Below are 22,675 nucleotides of genomic sequence, written 5' to 3' on the forward strand. Positions count from 1 at the left end.
ACATCAGTCAATCCGTCAATCGGATGAGTGTGACAAAGAAAGTCAAAGTCATCAGCATACTACACATGGACCCTTTCCAGCCGACAGGGTGTGTCATTCCTCGTGCCACTTGTCATTGATAACAGAGCAATACACTCCAAATTGGAGGTACCCTCGTGATGGATCACCCACACACGATTCAATAGATATTGTCTCAGGAGGTTGTCACGCGTTTAGGGGTGCGTCTACGTGAAAGAAATGGAAATTTCTACCATTTCCACACCTTTTTCGCCATGAAAACTCTCTCTTTCTCCCTCTCTCCACCCTTATCACCCTCGCTTAGTAGATTTAATCGCAAGATGGGGAGCTCTTGTAGGCAAAATTGACTTTAAAAAGTTTGCCTAAATTTTTTTTTTGCTGTGGCGCTTTATGAAAATAATGGCCGCGAACAAGGCAATAAAAATTCTAATGTAACTTCCTGCTATTCATCCATTTACTCCTCCTCTGCAAACGGATTTTTTGTCCCTGTTTGGGGTACGGGAAATGGATGAAATTACCCTCTTCCGCCGTGAGAACGTTGGCAGAATTTACTCTAATTTCAAATACGAGTGGTTTCGTGGTTTACGATGACCACATTTGCTTCCTGCTCAGGGAAAGGCTCTGATGTGCTTAAATATCATCAGACATTGATTGTTGGGGTGAAATTGGTGGCAAAAGCACTTTAACCACTTGTACTTAGAAAAAACAGTGGATTTTATATGAGCTTTATGAGAAATTTCGGCAAAAATTCATAAATCATAGATAAAAACGACATGAATAAATTGCATTGATTAAATTCTCTTTGAAATCCCACGCAAGCTAGTTAAATATGTAGTCTTCAAAAAATATGTACATATTAGCAAAATCTTTCTCGATTAAAGAATTTTTTAGAGTGCACGTTAATGTTAGTAAATGTGTGATGTTCGCTCTAATGGTTATGCGATTGAGAAAACCCATGAAAATCATTACGGCAAATTGGATTAAACCATGGCTAGAGTGTGTACACAATAAATTGGAAGACACTATACACATAAAACATCCCTATTGGGTGGAAATTTGCGTGCAGTGCTGCGAGAGAAGCGGAGCAAATTGGACAACATTCAAATTTCCTTTCGCAACTCAATGGTGTTGGGTTCTTTGGAAATTCCCGTCACGTACCTTCTGCGGCCAGATATTGGCTTTCAATTGAAGGATGCCAAACATCCGAAGCCACGAGCCTATGTTGCCAATTTGTAGTAAATTTAGAATTGACTGTTCGTGGTTGTGGCCGAAAGAGGGACAGGTGAATGGAAGGATTGATCTTGCATGAAAATGTGGTTGTTCAGAGAAGATTGATGAGATTCCAGGATGTACCAATAATGGAGGAATTGATGGTTAAATAAATAAAACTAGTACAGAATTTTGAGAGAAAAAATACTATGAAAGATTGAATGGAATTGTCTGCGAAAAATGCAATTTCTGTGGTTTATGGAATTTCCATGGCAATTCAGAAGTGCCTGCATGGTTATAACTCATCCAATTGGGAATTTCAAAAATGCTTACTTCAATATTGTATGAATAGAAATACCGCACATAAGCACAATATTGTGAATGGTATTTGTTATTATATCTTTGAGATCTCATGCGAAAATTGCATTCTCATGCCGATATTTGTCGTTGAAATTGAATTTTGAACAAACAAACCACTGCTATGAGTGGAATCAGTCAACAAAAGAATTAAATTGCCATTTGTTACCTACTTCACATAAAAACTATATAAAAAATGCATGGAGTTTCACCACAGTGAAAATGAAAAATGGGTTTTTACACATATTTATTTACATATGTGAGTAGAAAACTGGTTGATTGGTAAATTCAGTATTAATTACAGGAAAATTACCCAATCACCTACATATATGTAGTACCATTTTTTTTAATTCTCATTATGAAAGCAAAATACCCTTTTATCGTAGAAAACCATTTTAATAATGTATCAACCATTTCAACCTTTCACTTTCCTGCCTCAGTTAACCATATTTTATAAACACTGTGGGTAAAGTTTTGTTTAAAGTCTTAAAGTGGAAATGTGAGAAATGGAGTGGAATAAAAGATTTCCCGAGACTCTGTCAATTTCACAATATAATCTCCCCAAATTCATCTCACCGCGAAGAAGACCTTATCCTTATCATTTGGTCCCATGTGGAGATCTGCCTCGTGGACTGTTGGCACTCTCGCAAACATTTGCCGAAAAAAGTGCTTAGGTGTATTTTTTGCCAGCTAATTCCTTAATTTAAAAATGGATCCCATAAATTACTCGTTATTGCTGAGCCTCCGGGGCTTGATTCCGCCAAGAATAAAATCATATTTCAGTACGAACCGGAAAATTGAGATAATGGCCCGGTGTTCTAGGCTCTGAATTTTCACTTCGAGTGACGAGGGCGGGAATGGTTGAGGGAGCGTGAAATTGTGATAAGAGTTGGTGGTGGGAAAAGAGCGCAAAGGCACGTTTTTCTCCTCGGCTGTGCTCATGAAGGTATTTTTAGAGTCAGAACGGAGGATCTTGGGGACAAGTGACAAACTTCTTGGCCACTCACCCTTGTCCGGCCGAGCAGGAGGGCGTCCATTTCACCTTCAGGATGGGCATTCGGCGGACGAACAGCGGATGGAACTGATGTGTCTCCGATGGCCGCTCCCGTTGTCATATCCTTGGCAGTTTAAGTGGTTCACGTCCCGGAGGCAAACTCTCGATCTCTCCTTCCACTGAGTAAAAATTCGGAGCTCCCAAAGCCTTGATTCTTGTTAACTTGTTTACTTTGTATATGTTTCCTGTCTGCGTTACAAATTTTCCGCTTCTCACACCCTTAGTATAAAAATATACTTCCACTTTCCAAACACTTGAGAGTCTTCACACTTTTTACATTGTAAAAAAATATTTATCTTTCTCTCTATCCGGTTCGTATATAAAAAATACTTGGCTCATGGAAAAATCCATCGCGTCAGTGTTGATTTGCACAAGAGTTCGTCCAAGTATAAGACATATTCATGATATCGCACAGAATCTGCTGTTTCGCTGAAAGAAATTTTCATCCTATTGTAGAATTGTGTGTGTTCGTGGTGAGCTTGCTCAAGGGAAGTTTTCAGTGAGATGCTGTTGCTTCACTCAAAATGCAAGTGACGTCTTGCAGAGGTTGGAAAAAAGATCTGTACAACTTTCTCGGCCGCAGTAAGCGAAGAAAATTAATTAAGAGAGGGATGTTGGTTGAGCTATGAGGCGAATTTTAGTGGAATTATTATGTTTCATTAGCAGAAATGGAAGGAAAATCAATTTATGTGGTCTACATTCGACTTTTCTCGTCGAAATCATAACATTTTGTCTATATTCTCGGTAAATTGACCTCATACTTGTCGTTTGGCAGAGCCCTACATCCAGCTTTGCTATGAAATTTCGACATAATCCGACGCTATCGGCTTCTCTTCTCGATCAAATCACGACTCCTCAAGTCGTCGTAACTCATGGCGTTGCCACATTTGCCGTGAACAGATTCCTCATTATGATAATCCGATTCTCCCGCTTTAATACACACCACGTATGGAGTCATAAATACCCATGCGGGGACTGCACAAGAAGGGAGCGTGCGATATTTTTGACGTAAAGCTCTCTTAAGTTGGGGATTATGGCATATAAAAGAATATTAAGTTGTGGATTTTATTAAAAATATCCCTCCACGAATACTGCACAATCTCCCTATTTTCTTTTATGCTCATCCTCCACTAAACATTAATTCCCCGAGCTTCATGCGGAGATTTCTCCCGCTTAACTTCTGCCAACTGTACATAGGAGTAAATGAAGAGCTCAACAACTCTTTAATGAATTATAATCCGTATCTGAAAGCTGGAAATGTGATGGAAAGTTTTCAAAATTCCCATCCATTGACAACTACACTCGTGCAGAGTTCGTGGCTGCGAAGATTTAACCTTGGATTTAACCATCTGGGGTGAGTTTGAAAGCATTTCCTTGATTATAACTAAGTACACAACAACTCAGTGGAGGCGACAAAGTTTGGCGTGGAGAAAGCAAAAGTTGCGTTGCATTCTGTTGCGGGGTAGAATTTGAATAATGTCAAAACGAGAGGACATTCTTGGCGAAGGGTTTCTCAAAGACAGCGCCATTTGATAAGGGCATCATTTTTCCATGAGGAAGTTTCACTACAAAGTTTTCCTCCCCATAACACTTGAGTAAATATGAAATATTTAATCGATTTTCCACTATGGCCTCCCATGGTGAAATTTAATATCGAAGAATATATAAAGGGTGCTGTGGCGATTGCCCGAGAAAGGATTGAAACCTTATGCGGAGTTCATTGAATTCGATATATTTCTCAATTTGGGCGAAAACCCCAAATCCAATGGAACAAGAAACCCACATCGCCCCAATTCGCCAACCTCAGCACCCGGAAAAGACAACGACAAGGAAACATAGTCTGATATGCAAAAACCCAATGAAAAGATGCGAGAAGATGGGAATTGTAACCCAATTGTCTCCTGTAATGATTGTCTCATAATTTATGGCTTCGCGTCCTTTTTTCGCTTTGTTTCTGTCCATTTGAATTGTTAATTCATGGGGAGAGATGGAAAGGAATTTTTATATTGCTCTCCGCCCGCGAGGATTTCTTCTTTTGCTCTGACAGAATAAATTAATTGTTTCAAAGATGATGAAAAGGGAACTTGACGGATGTTGTAAGTCTAAAATTGTGCAAATTTTAATATATTCTACACGTAAAACATTGAGATTTCCCTCCATGAGAGAGAATTGCTGAAAAAGTTAATATACAACTGTGCTAAATCTCCCAACAGTATGTCTTGGGCAAGGTGTCAAGCATCGTATAAAATACCATAACGTCAAGTTACTAAAATTTATTACACTCACTAAATGACGAAAAAATATTTTCAATCTTTCATTATACGGAATTTATGGTATGCGGAGAAAAGTCGTATCATATTCATGGGTGCCATAAACAAGAATCTTCAACACTTTCTCAAGACTTCTCTTCCCTTTAGAACTTTTCGCTTCGTTGCGAGTCACATGAACCTAGATAAATATTTTATAGGATTTTTCAGAGAAATTCTCTTTTGGTATATTTGCTGAAAGAAATTCCAATGCAATTTCCCAATAAATCGAAATGTGAAAGGCAAAGTCTAAAAGATTGATAGGTTATTATTTCTTGAAGTTGGCTGTGTGTTATTGAGTTGCGAGCTTTATTTTACTTCTTCAATGGGAGAAAGTTCAGAAATTCTTGATTTGTCAGTGGGAATGATTGAAATTCGTAGAAATTCGGTGTGAAGATATTTTGTAGCATGTTTCCAAACAGCTGACAGATTCTACTTTGGATTTCTATGTAGCTTTTTGTGTTTATGAGTATTGAAGTACTATTGAATAATTTACATTGCTAATAGAGGAATAAAGTTGGGCGTTATTCGGGCGAAAATGGGAAATTTATTCACTAAGAGCCGCTTTGCGCTCCGCATTTCTGCAAAGTATGTACAATATGTTTCAATCAATGTATTCCAATATAAGCGATTAAAGTATGAAGAAGCTTCATAGTTCATAAAAGAAGAAGTTGAAGTTTGAGCAATTTGTTCGACTTCTTTATTATTATTGAATTTAGAAAAGGCTCCTCTTCTAAGCTTAAGCGACAAATCTGGGAAGTTTGATTTAAGGCGCATTCTATTGTTGAGAGAATAGTTGCTAAGAATGTGACAACTCAAAAGGAACTTTCCCTAGACTGCTAATAAGTATTAATCAAAACTCTGGTAGTTAGAGCATTAAACTGAACATCGTCTTGGTGATTACAAAATTCTAGTTCCTCTCACTCGGAAACTTCTCATAATAACATAATTCCATTTTACAAGGGATGCAATTTGTATCATTCCTGGCATTCGTTTCAAATTTTACGCTGGAAAATGAGTCTCGTGCTGAGAAAAATATTTTTCCAGTGCAAAAGGGAGGGAAGAGAAATGCATCTACTGTATGGTCAGTGGAATGAAATGCAATTTGCTGGGTTTGTTTATTGAATGCGAAACTCGAAACGACGAGCGAGTGTGCAAGGATGAAATCATGTTGCCTTGGTGGAATTTCTTGAGAGCTAAAGCTCTTATTGTGTGCGGTCTCCTCTGGGCCATAGTTATAATTCACCCTCGGAATATTCTATCAGAGCTCGCATCTCCAAATGTGTTTGTCGATGGGCGGCGGAGTGGTGAGGGGGAAAGAGACAGAAGAGGTGAATACATAGCTTGGCCCATGTACAGAAGTGAGTCATTTATTCGCATCAGTTGTCGATGATGAAGTGTGATACCTGTTCGTGGGGCGAATCTGCGAAGGTGCGCAGATGGGTGGCCATTTATGGAACATAATGAAATTGCATGTCAATCCCCTGTGGTTACAAATTATAGATTTCCCGCTCCCAATTACATTAGGCTGGTGCGGTACAGTATTGTGTTATACATACCCGTCAGCTTAGGGTGACTGCTGAACTTGCTGCTGAATCAGTGTGTGTAATTTTGTGAAGTGAATTTGATGAAAATTTGAAATTACTTTCACATCTATAGTCGGGAAAATTCCATTAAAAATGCCAAAGGCAGAATCCAATTACGTAATCATAGACAGAGAGAGAGTGAAATGATAATAAAATACCAGCTATTCTCTTCGTTTTCATTCAATTTACAATCACCGGGTGGGTGATTTAATTACTGCTAAATATTGTGGTGACATTTCGCAATCGCATCATCCGGCGCGAAGGCGGTAAAATTACAGGAAATCAACTTTAATGATCATTTAGAGACGTTCTCAGAAAATTGCGTCAATAGAAGCAAATCCGCTGTACATCCAGCACAAGTGAACATCTGCACGGAATTTGGGAAGGGAAAAATGTAATTTGGTCAACTTTAGAGAAACTTTCTTAAGCCACAAGTTTGCTCAACAAGGGTTCTTCCACCAAATCCACTCGCCATAAATTCAATAAAGTCGCCTCCAATTGAGGAGCTTTGCCCCACTCGAGGATACACTTAATTAATTTGCAGTCGAATGTGTCAAGTTGCGTTTGAGTGATTCGGAGCTAGGAAAGCTTTCAGTGCCTCCAGAGAGCCGAGAGTTTCATGTAATTCCCTGTGCGCTTCGCAGTTCTCAACAAGGATAATCAACTGTGCATCGTCACCACTTTTCTTCCTCTTCTACTCCCATTTCGAACAAGTCAGCAGATCTCAAGTCGTCTGACTCACATGCAAAAAACATCATGTAGATTCTTTCAGGGTCTCTACGCAGGAGAAACAGTCACATTTTAATAATTAATACTCCTTCCTGCCGATGAAAGGGAAATTCTGTAACGTTGTTAACCGAGTTTGTCAAAATGTACATTCTCTTTATGTATGGTAAATTCACTTTATATTCCGTATTATATGTGGTGAGTATTCACTTACATAAATGTCGGTTTAATTATGTATGACGGGAATTTAATTTTTGACACAAGACAAACAGTAACTAACTTTGTGATAACTCTCTCCTTCTCGAAGGACTCCGCCAGGGTTAATTTGGAAAGGTGTGGAGATTTCTTCCTCTCGGGACTGATTATCACAACAATCAGGACGCTTTTGGGCAAATAGTTGGTTTCATGCCACTTGCATAAACAATGAAGCCTAGTTCGTAAAACTTTCATTGGGATTTTGCCAGAATAGTGGTGAAAATGAGGTAAACAGATTACTTAACACTTCATGGTGAAAGATATCTAAATAATATATTCTATCTAAATGAGCTTCTACTCCTCTCTTTGACAGCAGGATTCAATTATTTCACTGGAAAATCCCAAATAAAGTGCAAAAAAGTCACCCGAGAACAGAAACAGTTTGAAGCTAAGCTCAGAAGAAGGGAGCGTCCAGAGGTCTGAGGGTTGAGCACCTTCAGCTGCCTCACTGAACGTCACATTGGCCCCTCGGCTATGCGAGGGTGAATTGAATTTGCTCTCCAATTTTGAAACAGGTCAAGTTCATACTGCACACAGTACAATGATGTCGCCCTACCCATAGCCATTTCGCAGCGGGAAAGTTGCTCAAGTGGAAATATGGGGGTTTTGCCTCGTGTAATACAAAATGTGAGGGGAGTGTGGGTGTGTGTGAGAGCAACACTAAAAACTAATTAAAATATCATTTATGAACACATCCATTAAATTACCGTAATTGGCACATATTCGGCTTTAGAGTCTGGTTTTATGTGACGCACAAAAGTTAAGTGACTTCATGGTGAATGCAAAGTACCTCAGCAAATCACTCAATTAATTCGAAATTAGCACCCAAAAGTCTTACAGGGCATGTAATGAGATATGTTTTGGCCAAAAGGAGGAGAACTCAAAAAAGCACAGAACAAGCAGCTGAAGCTATAATCACATCTTCACACAAGTTGACCGCAGAACGCAAAAAAGAACATATCTTGTCCGGAATTTAGAACGCTCGCTTGATTGATGGCTTTTGATGTCCAGATGCTGCCCCGGCCTGTCCGTGAGCGGCCGGAGCGCTGATCTGAGATGGGAAAGAAGCGATAGTGCCAGAAAAATTACTGCGGGAGCTCATGTGCGTCTCGAAGCGCGCCCGTCGTGCGACTACTCGAGGTGTGACTAGCCAACAACGCCACTACGTTGGCAGTGGAGGCGCCGAGTGGAGCGGAGCTTTCCGAGCCGGCATGAATGAATCCTGAGCGCGCCCGAGAGAGTCGCTCCATGGCAACGGGAAGCCGAGAGAGCCGTAGCCATAGCCACCCTCGCGCTGAGGGGAGGCAAGAGTGCATCAACAGCTGGAAGTAACCTTCTGCACTCCTGCGAACGTGCTATGGCATCGCCTCGCGGGATTCCCAGCGGAAGCTCTCGAAAGCTCAGCAGGAGTCCTTGTTTACCAGCGCGTACAATCCATCACTCAATTGATTGATCTCCTCAGCATTCAATTAGTACGCCCTGAAGCCCGTGCTCTCGACACATTAGGCAGATTAGGCACAACCATTCTTCAACGCCTCCCCCGCGCCGCCCAATGTGAAAGTGACACATGTAATTTTGCAGTAAATAGCCGAGCACACGCGGGTCAATGGGGGATCATCTGCGGAGATGTGTAATGAATACGTAATGCTGGGGGTGAAAATACAATGAATAAATTTGACGAAGGCACATCAACCCCCGCTTTGGATGGGAATTCGATATGGGCTCATGCCACTCCGTTGTTTAGATTACGCTCAGAGGTATTCATTCCTACTCGGAATTTTTTGTTTAATTTACCAAAATGCCCGATGAATTTAACAATAACACTCAGGCGTCTCTCAGCAGATGATTCCCATCAGTGAGCATGTCAATTGGTTATTTTTGAGAAACCGCGAAGAAGAGTCTTCCTGTTTGTTTACGGGGAAAATTGGAAACATTAGAAAATGCAGAAGAAGAAGAAAAAGTAGCAATTTCATAGTATACAATGTGAAAGTAGGTAAATCTTGATGGAATGTCTGATACTTTAGCAAGAATTTCTCATTTAAAAAGGATTACATAACATAATATGACACCCTTTTGTTCATAATCCCCTAGAGTTTTAAATTTCAAATTCCACCAACATCGAGATTTAAAAACCAATATGAAATTTCCCCTTTGTCTTGTCGAACGGCATTTACACTAAGCCGATAATTGAGAGTGTCTGCGTCAGAACCGCAAAAGTGCAATAACATATTACGCAGCACTTCACTTGCATGTCCATCCTGATTTGCAGAGAAGCCACTGACACAGTTCTTTTGTGCCTCTGGCAATAATGGTCTCTCACGCAGTGTCACGACAAAGTCAGTCCATTTCTCTTTGTGACTGCCGGTGGGGATAAAACAAATCTCCACCTTCGTCGTCTACCCTAATTCCTCCTCCATTGAGCACTGGAGTGGCTCAATTTACTCCGCAGGGGAGCTCCTCCCCGACGCTGGTCTCAATAGACAAAGCACAAAAGGACCACGACGAGAAGTGGAGCATGATGGATGGGGATCAGGATTTATTGTCATACATCCCCTGTCACACTCCACTTAGCCTTTTGCTCTGTGAATGCGACATGGGGTCGTCATTTGTCGAAATGGAAAGCCTCAGCCAATTAATCAGAGCCATGCTGTCGATACGTAAATTTGTACCTCTGGTGTCACTCCATCATTGTCTGTGTCGCTGCTGCCTAAATATAACATCTTCTTCACCTTCCAACCCCATCCAATGTCTCCATCTAGCAATCACGGGGTGAACTTGCGCCATCACTTCCCCTCCACATCAATCCCCACTGCGGGGGTGCAAAAGCCCCAAAGCTCCCCTCCGGGTTGCCTGTCGGGTAATTTATGTGAATTTGGGGAGAAATAAATAAATTCCTTGCGATCAAAAAGATGATATCGAGTGTGATTGGGATATAAAAGTGTATCTCTCTCTCTCCGGGTATAAAGTTTTTGTCATCCCCCATTCCGCCCCCCCGTAATGACTCTCTGGCGGAATAGAGATAAGCCGAAAGGAAAATCGAGGGATATAATTGATGGAGCGAATGGTAGCACTCTCTCGCACTAATCGCACGGAAAAATCTACACTTGCGACAGTGCCAGAGGGTGTTAATGGTCTCCTTTTCTCCACCCAAGGAGCTTACCTCAATTGTTATGTGGCCACGACGCTTGATGTGGTCCGGAGATGATCGGAGGTTCTTCGAATCAATCTGAACATTTGTCTGCATTTTGTCGCTCCAGCACTGATCCAATAGTCAATGAGGCTGGAAAGAAAAAGAGAAAAATATTATAGATAAATCTCACACTGTTACCATTGTAAAATATTTGTAAAAATGATCCTTTTGGTGTGGGTTTGTTTTACAAGAGGATTTGACAAAAACTCCTCTTTAATTCTCGTTCACATTTGCAAACAACCGTCAAATCAACAACCTTTACGTAGCTTTCGAACTGTTCTCAGTCAGATAAGGTTTCAAAAGCGTCTGCTTCATTGTCATTTTCCCGATAAATTTTACCGCCTCTGAACCAAGTCATGAAAAGAGACGTATCGTAAAAACAACATCGCTCTTTTTATTGATCTTCCCCATTGTCGCCTCCTGTAGCTTTGCACAATCGTCCTTTTTCCCGGGAAATATTTCACAAAAGCACTGAATTTCAAGAGAGCCACACAGCATAACACAGTGAAAATGTAAAGTGTGAGCATGATTATTTATGATCCAATATTTTTCATCCTCATATGACAATCTGGTTGATGTGATGCCCTCGTAATCACTTCATTTTATCCCAAAGGAATAAGAGAGTTGTGGGAAAGAATCACCATCACATGTGGTGAATAGTTAAAGAACTCAGAGTCAGTGAGAGCTCTTCTCCCATACATCTGTGCTGAGCGAACATCCAGAGAAATGACACAGTAAACGGTCTCATGGCACATATGTATGGAGAAGCTCTTCATAAAAGTATGGATAAATTACCAAGTTTTCCCCAAAAGTCAAAGCTCTTGTGCGCAGAAAAAAGCTTCATCCTCGCATAAAAACAGACACATAAATAATGAAGAGGTTTCCTCTACCCATCTCTTATCACAAATTCCACATCCCACCCATCATATTCGCCTTAATGGGAGGTGAAAATCCGCATGACATAAAATTTAAAATCCATTCTAGCGTCGGGAGAGATATGTAGACGCAGGCATCGTGTTTTTCCTCTGTTTCCACCAGCTGTTTTCAGTCCCTCAACAGCAGGAGAGTGATAGTGGAATATCGTGTGCGAAAAAATGAATGAATAATGAAAAAAGTGGTTGTATAGAAATTATATGGCAAAGAGAGCTTTCATAAATTTCGACCAGAAATCCCACCACGACTTATATTGAGAAAATATGTAATGAGCTGGTGCTTACATTCACACCTCATTTGTGGCTGCGGAAGAATTCCTTTTAGCTTTGACTATAAAAATGCGAGGCACAGCGAGAGGCTGACAATAAAAGTCAATTTGCTTTTATTGAAATATTCACTCGTTTTTCAAAAGGTTGCTTTCAAGTGGTTGGGAATCCTCCGGAATGTCTTGAAATTCTTTTTCATACTGAGAGGAAAATTCACTTGTTGGCTTCTCCATTGAATTTTCTCAGTGCATTTAAGTGAAATAAAGAAAAGTCCCCAACTTCTCAATGCTTTTGGGACTCTGTGTGTCCTCGATTGCTGTGTTATTGTCGACACGTTTGTCTCATTTCCAGGACAGTTGAGAAAATGGGAACAATGGGGAGGGGATATGAAAATTCTTGACATGTTTATTGCTGTCCGTATAAATCGCATTTCTTATTTTCCCAACTCTTTTTCCACCCTCTTCGTAACCTTTCCACAGAAGCTCCTTACCCTCGAAATAGCAGATGACAGAATTTTCAATTTGAATATTAAAATATAATTCAATGCTGTGGGAAGATGTACTACAACCGCACTACAACATTGCAAGTTGTTGGCCACGAAGGTATGCATGTAAGGCGCTATTCAGCGTGAGATCGTTGAACGTACTTGAGGGGAAAATTCAATCAAAATGCGGTTCACGTTTTCTCACAGCAGTCGGAATGCCAACACATCTCAAAGTGACGATGCCTCATCCCACCTGATTGATGATCAAATGGTGCGGGGAGGCTCGGAACTATCTTCTTGGCCGATATCCCTGGGAAATTGGTAGTTTGGAAGCGCGTGAAAAGTTTGCCAATCCCAACTCATTTTCGGATGCCATAAAACGTGTGAGAAAATAATAAGGCGTCTGTCTTCAATTAGGCCGTGTGAGTTAATTCTGAAGCTGTAACACAGGGATTACTCTGATAACAAGAGGAAGAGAATGGCTTCATTGAAATGACGATAGGAAAGTGTGAAGCAGTTTGGGCCGAAAAATTAGCAGAACTTTCCAAAAACATAGCCAAAATCTATATTCAATCACGATATAAATAATCCTCCGTGTTAAATTGTGAAGAAAACTTTCCTTTAGACCTGCCAATGCGAGGTAATTTTTATTAATCACCCCTGGATTGTTCGGAAAACAAACACGGTGCTTATTTTACCGTTGGCAATTTGTCCCACTCTTCTCTATTTGAAAAGTTTAGAAATGCACAAAGCATTTTTTCATCAAGGGAAATTTTTATATAAATGAATTCGACTCTCTAATTAAACTCCTTTTGTTTTTATTTAATTAAAAATCCTTTGCTTTGAACACGAATTTTTCTCACTCCCTTCAATTCAAAACTTTATCCTATTGACCGAAATATTTACACAACTTTATTGATGAAAAACCGCTTTAAATTCAAGTGTGAGTTGTTTAAAGGAGGGAAGATAAGGCAATGGATTATAACCGTTAGGAGTCCCAATTTGCTGGTATTTTCTTATAAAAATTCCTTTCTTGACTAACTTAGAGGGAGCGAAATTAAGGACATCATTGGCGAAATTGTTTCCACACTGTATCTCAATTGTAAAACAAGTATATAGTACGTAATATGGAGGAGGTGGTTTAGGCCGGAATTCAAAGATGCTTTTTGCGGGTGCGTCGCAGCGTGTAGGAATTTTCCGAGGAATTTGTATGAATATTAGTCCTGGGAATTAAGTTGACGGCATCCTTTTTATTCACTGTCTGTCAAGGTTAATAAATTATAATCTCCTTCGCCACGAATTGTTTATAGTCATTCGCAGTTAGATAGGAGTGAAATGTACAGGGAAAAGTGTGCCAATGAGGAGGAATTATTCCGATTTAGGGAGATCTTTAATCCTCCGTCCCGGGAAAAGAATCTACAGCTCAGTGGCAATCTCGAGGCACTTTTTCGGGGCGTTGAACGCATGTCTAATCTTGAAAGCTGGGCGAAAAACGTGCCTCATAAGCAGAGTGTCTCCCCCGCACTTGAATGTTGTTAACACGGAGTGCCTGTTTTCTGTTGCTTCCTCAAGTACGGCCTCAAGTGAAGGCAACCTACGGGGAACCTGTGGTGGCAATAATTCGCCCCGTAATCGAAATGAAATTTTTATGCAAAACACAAACCGTGGAATTTTCTCTCCTTTTGCCTACTAATCTCGCTCACCTCTTGAGCTCTTCACGTCTGCCATGCTTAAATTTGACATTGCGAAACCATCAAGAACTTTTCTTATATACTCACTCTCGTGAATAGATTCAAGGAGTGTTGCAAGGAATAAGCTATGTCATTGTATGTACCTTACTTGAGGATGATACTTTAACATGTGAGTTAAAGTATGTGAAAATTTTGCACAGAAATTTTGCTCGAGGCAAAAATATGCATAATGCTTTAGTTAGTTATTCTAAATGTAGCACTGAAAATATGTTTCTTTATGTACATATCTGTATGTACAATGACAATGTCAATAATAAAAGTTCCATCTTACTTTCTCAATTTTAATGAACTTAAGAGCTTTATAATATGTATACATGTGTATTTCAACGTTGAAAACTTTTTCCTCTTGTGCGTACATTGCATTCAGCTCTAAAATTCACCTTCGTCGTTAGCATCTTTACAATATGCAAGCTGACTTGGGACTTTTTGTTAGTCTTCGTTTTCCCAGAAAACCAGCATAAAAAGCTCTTTACGGAAGTATTATTGCTGTGTAGTTAATTTGTGATGAAGTACTATTTCTGTGAGAATGCTTAATATTCAAGAAAGCTCTTCTTCCAAAGCCTCTAAGAACGTACATAAGACTCCGACTTACGCTATTGCTTTTAAGCAAATTTTATTCCCTTTTCAAGACTGTTATGATAAGGATTATCGAATAATAATACCATATAACAGAATACAGCATAGTCTGGAAAGTAATAAAACAAGACAACTAGGGGTTTTTTGTGGCAACGTATGAATGCATTGGAAGAAATCGAGTGTGAATACGAACGATCTGATTATAACAATGGTTTATCGGGTTTATCTGTTTTGAATAGGAGAAAGGCAAAGGTCGGGTGAATGTGAATATGGTTGTGACTCCCTGTGGATCTACTCCAAAACCCGCCTAGACACCAAGTGTGGGCAAATGCGAACAATGACTTAGGATATTCTACTAATTATCATTTCTTTTGTGCTACAAAGCATCATTCAAGAGAGTTTTCATCACCAGAGCAAGGAAGGAGGTTATTCAAGAGATTTACAATTGACGGAAATTATTTTCTTCATGCACTCTTCTTGTCTTATGTATTTCTGCTAGTACCTCTAAGTACTATGTGAAGTGTATATCACTCTTTTTGTTCGCTGAACTTTCATCCGCGCACACAATGTCGTGTGCATTGAGGTTAATGAAAACTGTTGCGCTTTCCACGTCTCCGCCGATTTGCCCACCAACTCTTTCATGATGCTCCTTTTGAAGCTCTTTCAGTCCGCGCAAGTGAACTTTTCTGCTCTCTCTCCCACAGTTCTAATTCACAGCAATAATCGAGAACAATCAAGGGTTCATCTGTTGCGTGTCCTTCTGAGTCTCCATCACAAACTTTTTTATCTCCCGCGTACTTTCTATTTAATGTTTTTATTTCTCTTGGCGACGACAGTTGAATGAAAAGTCTGGGGCGTCATGGAGTCGGACGTCAAAAGCACAACACTTTTCTCACAATTCAAAAGAGGGAGAAAGAGAGAGCAAAAGTTTAGAGAACTCAAAAGTTCCAATTGCACAACGCCATGTATTAAATCTGTCTCTCTAATGGACATAATTCAATACCACAGGATGTGTTTTCACGACTTTTCCTGTGAGGACTTTTATAACATAAACACAAGGGAGACATTTTTCTCGAATGTGCACTGAATGAAAAGAGCTGAGAAATGAGTTCTTTTGATTGAGCTCCTTGAATATGTGGGGGTGGAAGATGTATTTCTGCAGGCTATTTCAAACACACAACCACTCGTTTTTCTGTAAATCTTCTGGAACCCCTTCTGGCAGCGAACTGTTTGCAAATCCCAGGCAATAATGAAGTTGAACCGAGTGGAGTATTTTTCAAAGTCTTGAGGATATGGAGCAATTTCCTCTATCATTTTTTACTATCCTTCGCAATTTTCCACAGTCAAATAAGTCATATCAATTTACGAGCTCGCGACGTAAAAACATTTTAGCATCCATTGTCTTGTCATTTTATCTACCGAAAATGTTGTTTTCAACACTGTGTAGATAAATTTTATGGCATAAATATAGTGTGAACTACTAAAAGAATAATAAATTGAGAGGAAACCTCTTAAAGAAGTATATTGACACTTTTATTGAATGAATGGTTTTTCAACTTTACGATCATTAATATAGAAGTAATAAGGGTGAAAGTGTGTCAGTTTAAACACATTGTGAAAAGTACTTGAATTCATTCATATTAATTTAGCACACAAAATAAATCTACCTAAACTATAAATTAAAAAAATGCATTTCACAGTTATAACATATTCCTTTTGTCATTATTTTCTTCGGCATTTCACTTTATTAAAAGTATAAATCAATTTTTCCATGAATCGCAGACATCAAAGTCAGTCCTGTCGCCGTGAAATAAAGCGCATTTATAATTTCTTGGTAAAATATATGTTCGTGCGGCAGAAGCTTTCGTCAAAAAGCCCATCCATTAAATGTATTCGACATCGCGATGCGGAGAGACAGAATACGAGCACGGGGAACTGAGAAAATGTCATTGTATAGAAAATGCAGCAAAGCGCTAGCTTTCAGGAAAACACCCGAACCCTGCCTCACCCAACTTGCCTGTCTATCACGCCCTCCTCGTGGGAAATTGAATTATCCGTCACATGAAAGGAATTATGGTGAGAAGTTAATTGCCATGGAGTTTTGCACGTAATTTTCCGAGGATATTTTATGTCACTCGTCGAAACAAGCTCGACTTAATTCTATTTAAATTGATTTTTCCCTTCTGTCAGTCCCCAATTATGATGATGTATCGACAGGAGTGAAGGCGTGGGACCGCGTCTTTAGTGTGGGAAGGAATAGTAAGGGAGCACCATTTGTCACGGAAGCGAAATCTCATCAGTGCTCCACAAGAGATAGAAAAAAAAGAAGGAAAATCCGCTTTGTTTGGGAGGGTGAAAATTTAGGACCAGGGAGTGGTTGCGTGCTCCGACTTTTTATGGGCGCCCAAAACATATCTTTGGCTTTGGGGAGTTGGGGAAAAACTAGGAGAAAGAGTTGAGTAAACCCAGCCCGATTTCCAGCACGAGGCAAGACTTTTCTCTAAATAATTCACATGTTGAAATAGCCACAGCATTATTTGCCTTTTTTATTCCAACTTCCTCTTTTGCCCCACTTGCCACCCTCTTTATTATTCCTCCATCATCGTCTTGTTACAATGTGATTATATGAAAAGTCGTGACAATTTGCACTATTGTTTTCCTCCTTTACTGGAGATCTCAAACCAAGAAACTCCACACAGCAATTAGGATAAGTTCGTGACAGTTGGTTGTGTACATGTAGTGTTGTTTTTACAGCATAATTTTTCACCGCAAATGGTGAGAAAATCCATGAGAAAATCCACGCTAACGATGGGATTTTTCTCTAGCAATATTTCTGGAGAAATTAAGGTTTTCCCTCGATTTCTACATCATTACCATATATCTTCTTTGCACTGGAAAAACAAACGAACATTTGGTGTTTTTCCAAAATACATAACACATAGAATGCTTTCTCTGCACTGATAGATAAAGGAATTACCGTAGTGTTACTGATACAGGCTCGTTTCAGGATTCCCAAAAGAGCATTTTTACGAAGATGGGAGTTTCTCCACTCTGGAAACTCCCGCAATGTCAGCTAAGTTGATAAATTCAATTGACTACACCAAAATGATGGCACATTTTATTACAACGAGAGGCTGAACGTGAAATTTTATCGCACTCAAGATGATAGATACGCTCAGGTCCTTCTCCTCAATTGAAATCTATTTTATATCATCGACACAGGGTATCAAATTGTATTGACAACCATATTGTGACACCTTCATTGTCCTCTGTGGGGGTGTTCCTCATTTTCCACCCTCTCTTGTGCGTCCCCGTGGACTGAGGGTGGAATACAAATGTTGTCTATACATAGCAGAAAAAGGTAAGCTTTGTCTTCAAGCACACAATCTGAGAGTATCGCCACGGACAGACTGCCGAAATGCCATTGAAGCGTGATTGTTTGAGGAATACCACGATAATTGAAATCACTCGCAATTCTGTCTACAATAAAATACTCAATGCTATGGAGGGCATGTAAAGTGATGCTTAAAAGAAAGGCAGATTTGTCAATACATAAAAGCTACATACAGGAAGTTTTTGTGTACAAATGAAAGCCAAAACATTTTCATTCGTAATTTGATTTAATATGTTTAGCAAACAATGTGAATGTGAAGAACAGGGGGTAAACACCGAATAGTTTATGCAATTTCCATGAATTGTATTTCAAATGTTTCGCCAGAAATAAAGTAATTTAATACCGAGGCGCTAAATTTCATCACTCAACTCTTTGAATTTATTAGATATTCTATACATTACACCCCTCGTTCGTGTGGTTTAAGGTGTGCGTGTTGTGAAATGGTGAGATAAATTTTGTGGCTTCTGCCACTTCGTCTGCAAATTTGTTGACAAATTCAATATCACATAGATGCCTCACATTTCAGGACAACAGACGTGTTTGATGTTCGGTGAGAAGACACATGAAAGGCGAGTGGAAAAACTGCAAAATGTTTACAAATCGATTCTATGCACGAAAACATGTTCACATTGATTTTTTCTTGGTCGGAAATTCTTCACTCTTTTCCGAGAACGGTGTCAAAATTTACAGCATAAACAGCCAATCAATCATATGATGAAGACTAATATTATTGGATGGAAAGCAGGCAATAGAAGACACGTCATACTCACACAAGTTCACCTGTTGAGTGGAATATATTCTCAAGGAATATTTTTTGGCTCAAGAACGTTCTCCTCTTGAAGAGGGATGTTTTTTCCACGGTGGTGTATTAAAATAATAAACAGCGAACACCGTACAATTTGATATTCACTGAGCACAAGGGTAAATAAATGTAGATGAGGAACCGCAAACAGGAAGACCTATAAGAGAATGGAAAATTGTTCCGGGTGGGTTTGGGATGATGGATTGGGAGGAGGAAGCAATTTTCTTCAGCTACTGATTCACACTCTAATTGGAAATTTCTTTTTCCTCCCGCAAAATCACACAACTTCCTCCACTTTGCCACATTTTTTCACTCTCTCTTTCTCTGTCTCGTTTTATTTATTCACCTTCAAAAGGAAAGTTTGTGTTGCTCCGTGAGCTTTTTTCCGGACACTTTACTCCCTCAACTCTGCAATTTGTGTCTCAATCACAATTTTTCGGCACCGGATATTGAAAGACAAATAAAAGGACGAACACGGTTCGCTGAAGCGCTCTCTGGATATTCAAACATGCGACTTGTGCGAAAGTTCGTGCGATACTGAGATGCGGGAAATTATCAACAACGCTCCAACACTCGGGCTGGCGTGTGTTGGGGAGCAGACAAAGAGAAGGCGCTCTGCGACGTGCAGACGGAGGGCCACCGCCCCCTCGAAGGGATGAAGCCTGCAAGCTTCACAGCGCTCCATTGACAAGGTACGCGCTTCTCTCTCGGACAAAATAGTCGCATTCACGGCAAAAGTTGCGATATGGCACACTTTTATGGTCCTCCACTTAATCCTAGAGAAAATTCCCTGAGGCCTGCCTCGGAGCACACCGATATGTGCTCATCAAAGTAATTGCCTCTCCGCCTCGACATCTTTGGATGCCCTTCGGCGAACAATGCTGACGCTATAAATAAAACCTCAAATTTGGTTTTAAAGGGTACACATCTCCGAGGTAATAAAGGTCATCGACATGCTATTGCCACGCAAATACACTAATTGTACACAAAATAGACACTGCGAGGTCTAAATTGATTATACAGTTTCGCATTTCGCATCGAACCAGGAATGATTGATTAACCTTGCCGATAGCACAGTCTCATCGATTGCTCATATATGCAAATGCGACCAAATTGAGATTACCCCTATTTATCCATGAAGCTCTTTCACCCTCCTCTTGTGTATTCATAACGTATCTTCCATAAATTGGCCAGTACCTGCAGCGATTTTCCCCCGAAAACTTGAACGTGATGTCTGTTTTGGTTTATCGATGCCATACATTGACAAAACGTTTAATGTTAAATTGTTTACCATATAAATATTGATTGTGAGATTGTCTTAGATGGAAATTCTCTTGTAAATTAAAAACTACAGTAATAAAAAGATTGACAATCAACTTAAGGAATCATATATTATATATTCCAATGATAACATGTACGATATTTATATATTTTTGTTACATCAATTATTCTAAATTACAATTAATGTTATGCATTTTCATCCATTTACATCATCCAACTATCATATCTGTTTCTCAAATTGATCTTAGAAATATTTCGCTCATGTATTGAGCGAATATTCCTTGAACTAGAAAAATCTCTTTTCATGTCGATGAAATCTCTCTTCGTGGAAATTATTCCGCAATGTTCATGCATTAAGAGGAAAGATAAGCCACTGTCACTTTGAACGAGCGACTCCTCGCAATAGAACACGGAATAATTGGAGAACTTCTCTGTTTGCAAAACGAGTAAAGAATTCCATTGAGCTTAATGTATCTCTCTGATACCCTAGATACCCTTTCAAATTTTGCATGCTGAATGGAAACTATTTGGATGGAATTTCGTCAGTCTCCGTATTCCATTCAAATGAGCGACGATTGAAGGCAACCGGCGAGGTTCCTAAATGGAGTGTCTATATCTTTGATGAAATAATTCCCACAGAATATCCCCTCAGAATGACGACGGTTACCCATACTTGGCTTGAGATATTTAGCGAAAATTTGCTCAAGGAATCAATTTGCCAGCAGCGACAACATCAGAGGAGATTGTATTTCCTTCCAGACTCTCTCTTGATTTATGTTGCTGTGTAACTTTACGGTCTCTTCTCAGCTTTTTATTGTTGTTCTCCACTCCCCCCCTGCACGTCCGAACTCCCGGCCAAGGAGTGTGCCTTGCTAATCCACGCACCCAGCGAGTGTGCTTGAGAAATGATGCCAAGCAAGGGATCCCATTGCGTTTCGGCGTGAATAAATCATTGGAGTCTGGGCAATAAAAGAAGATATCGCAGGACTGACGGAAATAATCGCACTTGAGGGTGTGAGATTTTTACGCCAATCAATCCCTCGGCTCTTATCTATGCCTCCCAACGCATACAAACTTTCTCTGGCAAACTTCTGCTCTTTGACAGAGGCGATACTTTACCATTTGCACTTCTCACAAAAGTTGAATGAGGAAAAAGTCTTGAGAAAAAATGTAAAGCATGATTGGGAAAAAATGTAATGACACATACTGAGAAAATCTTGGAAATTTCTAAAGAAAGTCTCCTCAACTCCCACTTGGCTGGTAGAATAGCTGGTATATAGAGAAAAGAATTACGCTTTCTCCACAATGTCATACATCGCAGAGTTATTTCGCCTGAATATTACCGAATGACCCTGACCTGACAGGGAAGTTCCTGATGAGTGACAGAAACATTCTTCCGCCCTCCCTTTTCAGCGTGAAACTCTGTGGCGGATATTCAATTTGCTTTGTTAATTAGGCAAAGGGATACACGCAATTTTGATTGAGGACGAGTGTAATGCGTTGATGATATGAGCTTCGCCGTCATTAAAATTCCGAGCAGGATGTCCTTTAGCAGATGTAATTAATGGTCCCGCCAGCAAGACAGACCCCATCATCCGGATCACTCTAAAATTCGGGCCTCGGGGGTGACGTGAATAAACATCTCAATGAGTGAGAATTAATTTTCCATCCTCATAGCGGGTGAGCGTATAAAATCTCATGAGTTCTAATGCCTAATCTCTTCTCTAAATAATTTACCGGGCCCACGTCAGAAATTTCATTTTCACTTTTTAATTAAAATTATTACATTCGAGGTATTTTCAGGTGGAGTCAAGCATCGAGAGTCTAAGACTTCCGCTAATTTTCTTGGGTCTAGCCATCCATAAACGACAGCATGAAGTGCAATTATGAATTCTTTATGAACTTTATCGACTTGCTTCAATCCACACTGAACTTCTTATCCCACTAAGAAGAATTTAATAGCTGAATAATAAGTGTGTATCCTCGATTGGTATTTTGAACCCGCAACTTCCACAATTCCCGCATTATCTCTCGTGAACTGACTCGGTCAAAATATTTGCATTCTTGAGTAAATTTTCAATTCGGAACTTCTCCAAATGTTGCCGCCTAAAGGAAAAAGAGAGCGAAAAGGTAGCGTATTTGATAAGAGACGCGGAAAGAAGGTCGCATGACGACAGGTGAGAGAAAAGGGCGTTTGCATTGTCACGCCAGCATAGATGATGGGTGGCGGCAATTGAATTAAAAATTCATTATCTCACTTAATTACCGGCTTTTTCCTCTTGTATCACCTCAGCATTATAATTAACCTGCTCTGGCTCAAGGAGACACAAATATTGGCTGCAAAGAGATGATGATACAGTCCCCTATGCTCGACCGGTTATCTCGGCTATATGTGAGACTCCGCGTGCGTATTATTTGTGTCTTCAGTATCAAATAAATTAACAATAAATCGGATTATGTGTTTAGTTAATTCACCTCCAAGTCTTC

The 22,675-nt window shown here is 39.8% G+C and overlaps 1 protein-coding gene across 1 annotated transcript in view; it reads right to left on the reverse strand.

Annotated features, from left to right (window-relative positions):
• LOC132262805 (inactive dipeptidyl peptidase 10) overlaps positions 1-22,675 on the reverse strand; it is a 69,982-nt gene that overhangs the window by 44,300 nt on the left and 3,007 nt on the right. Inside the window, exon 2 of the mRNA XM_059762235.1 lies at positions 10,672-10,791. Within this exon, the coding sequence (XP_059618218.1) occupies positions 10,672-10,755 (84 nt within the window). The 5' untranslated portion in view covers positions 10,756-10,791. The remainder of the gene's footprint in view (positions 1-10,671; positions 10,792-22,675) is intronic.

The sequence above is a fragment of the Phlebotomus argentipes genome, unplaced genomic scaffold (assembly GCF_947086385.1).
Source record: "Phlebotomus argentipes unplaced genomic scaffold, Phlebotomus argentipes genome assembly contig_15, whole genome shotgun sequence".
Lineage (NCBI taxonomy): Eukaryota > Metazoa > Arthropoda > Insecta > Diptera > Psychodidae > Phlebotomus > Phlebotomus argentipes.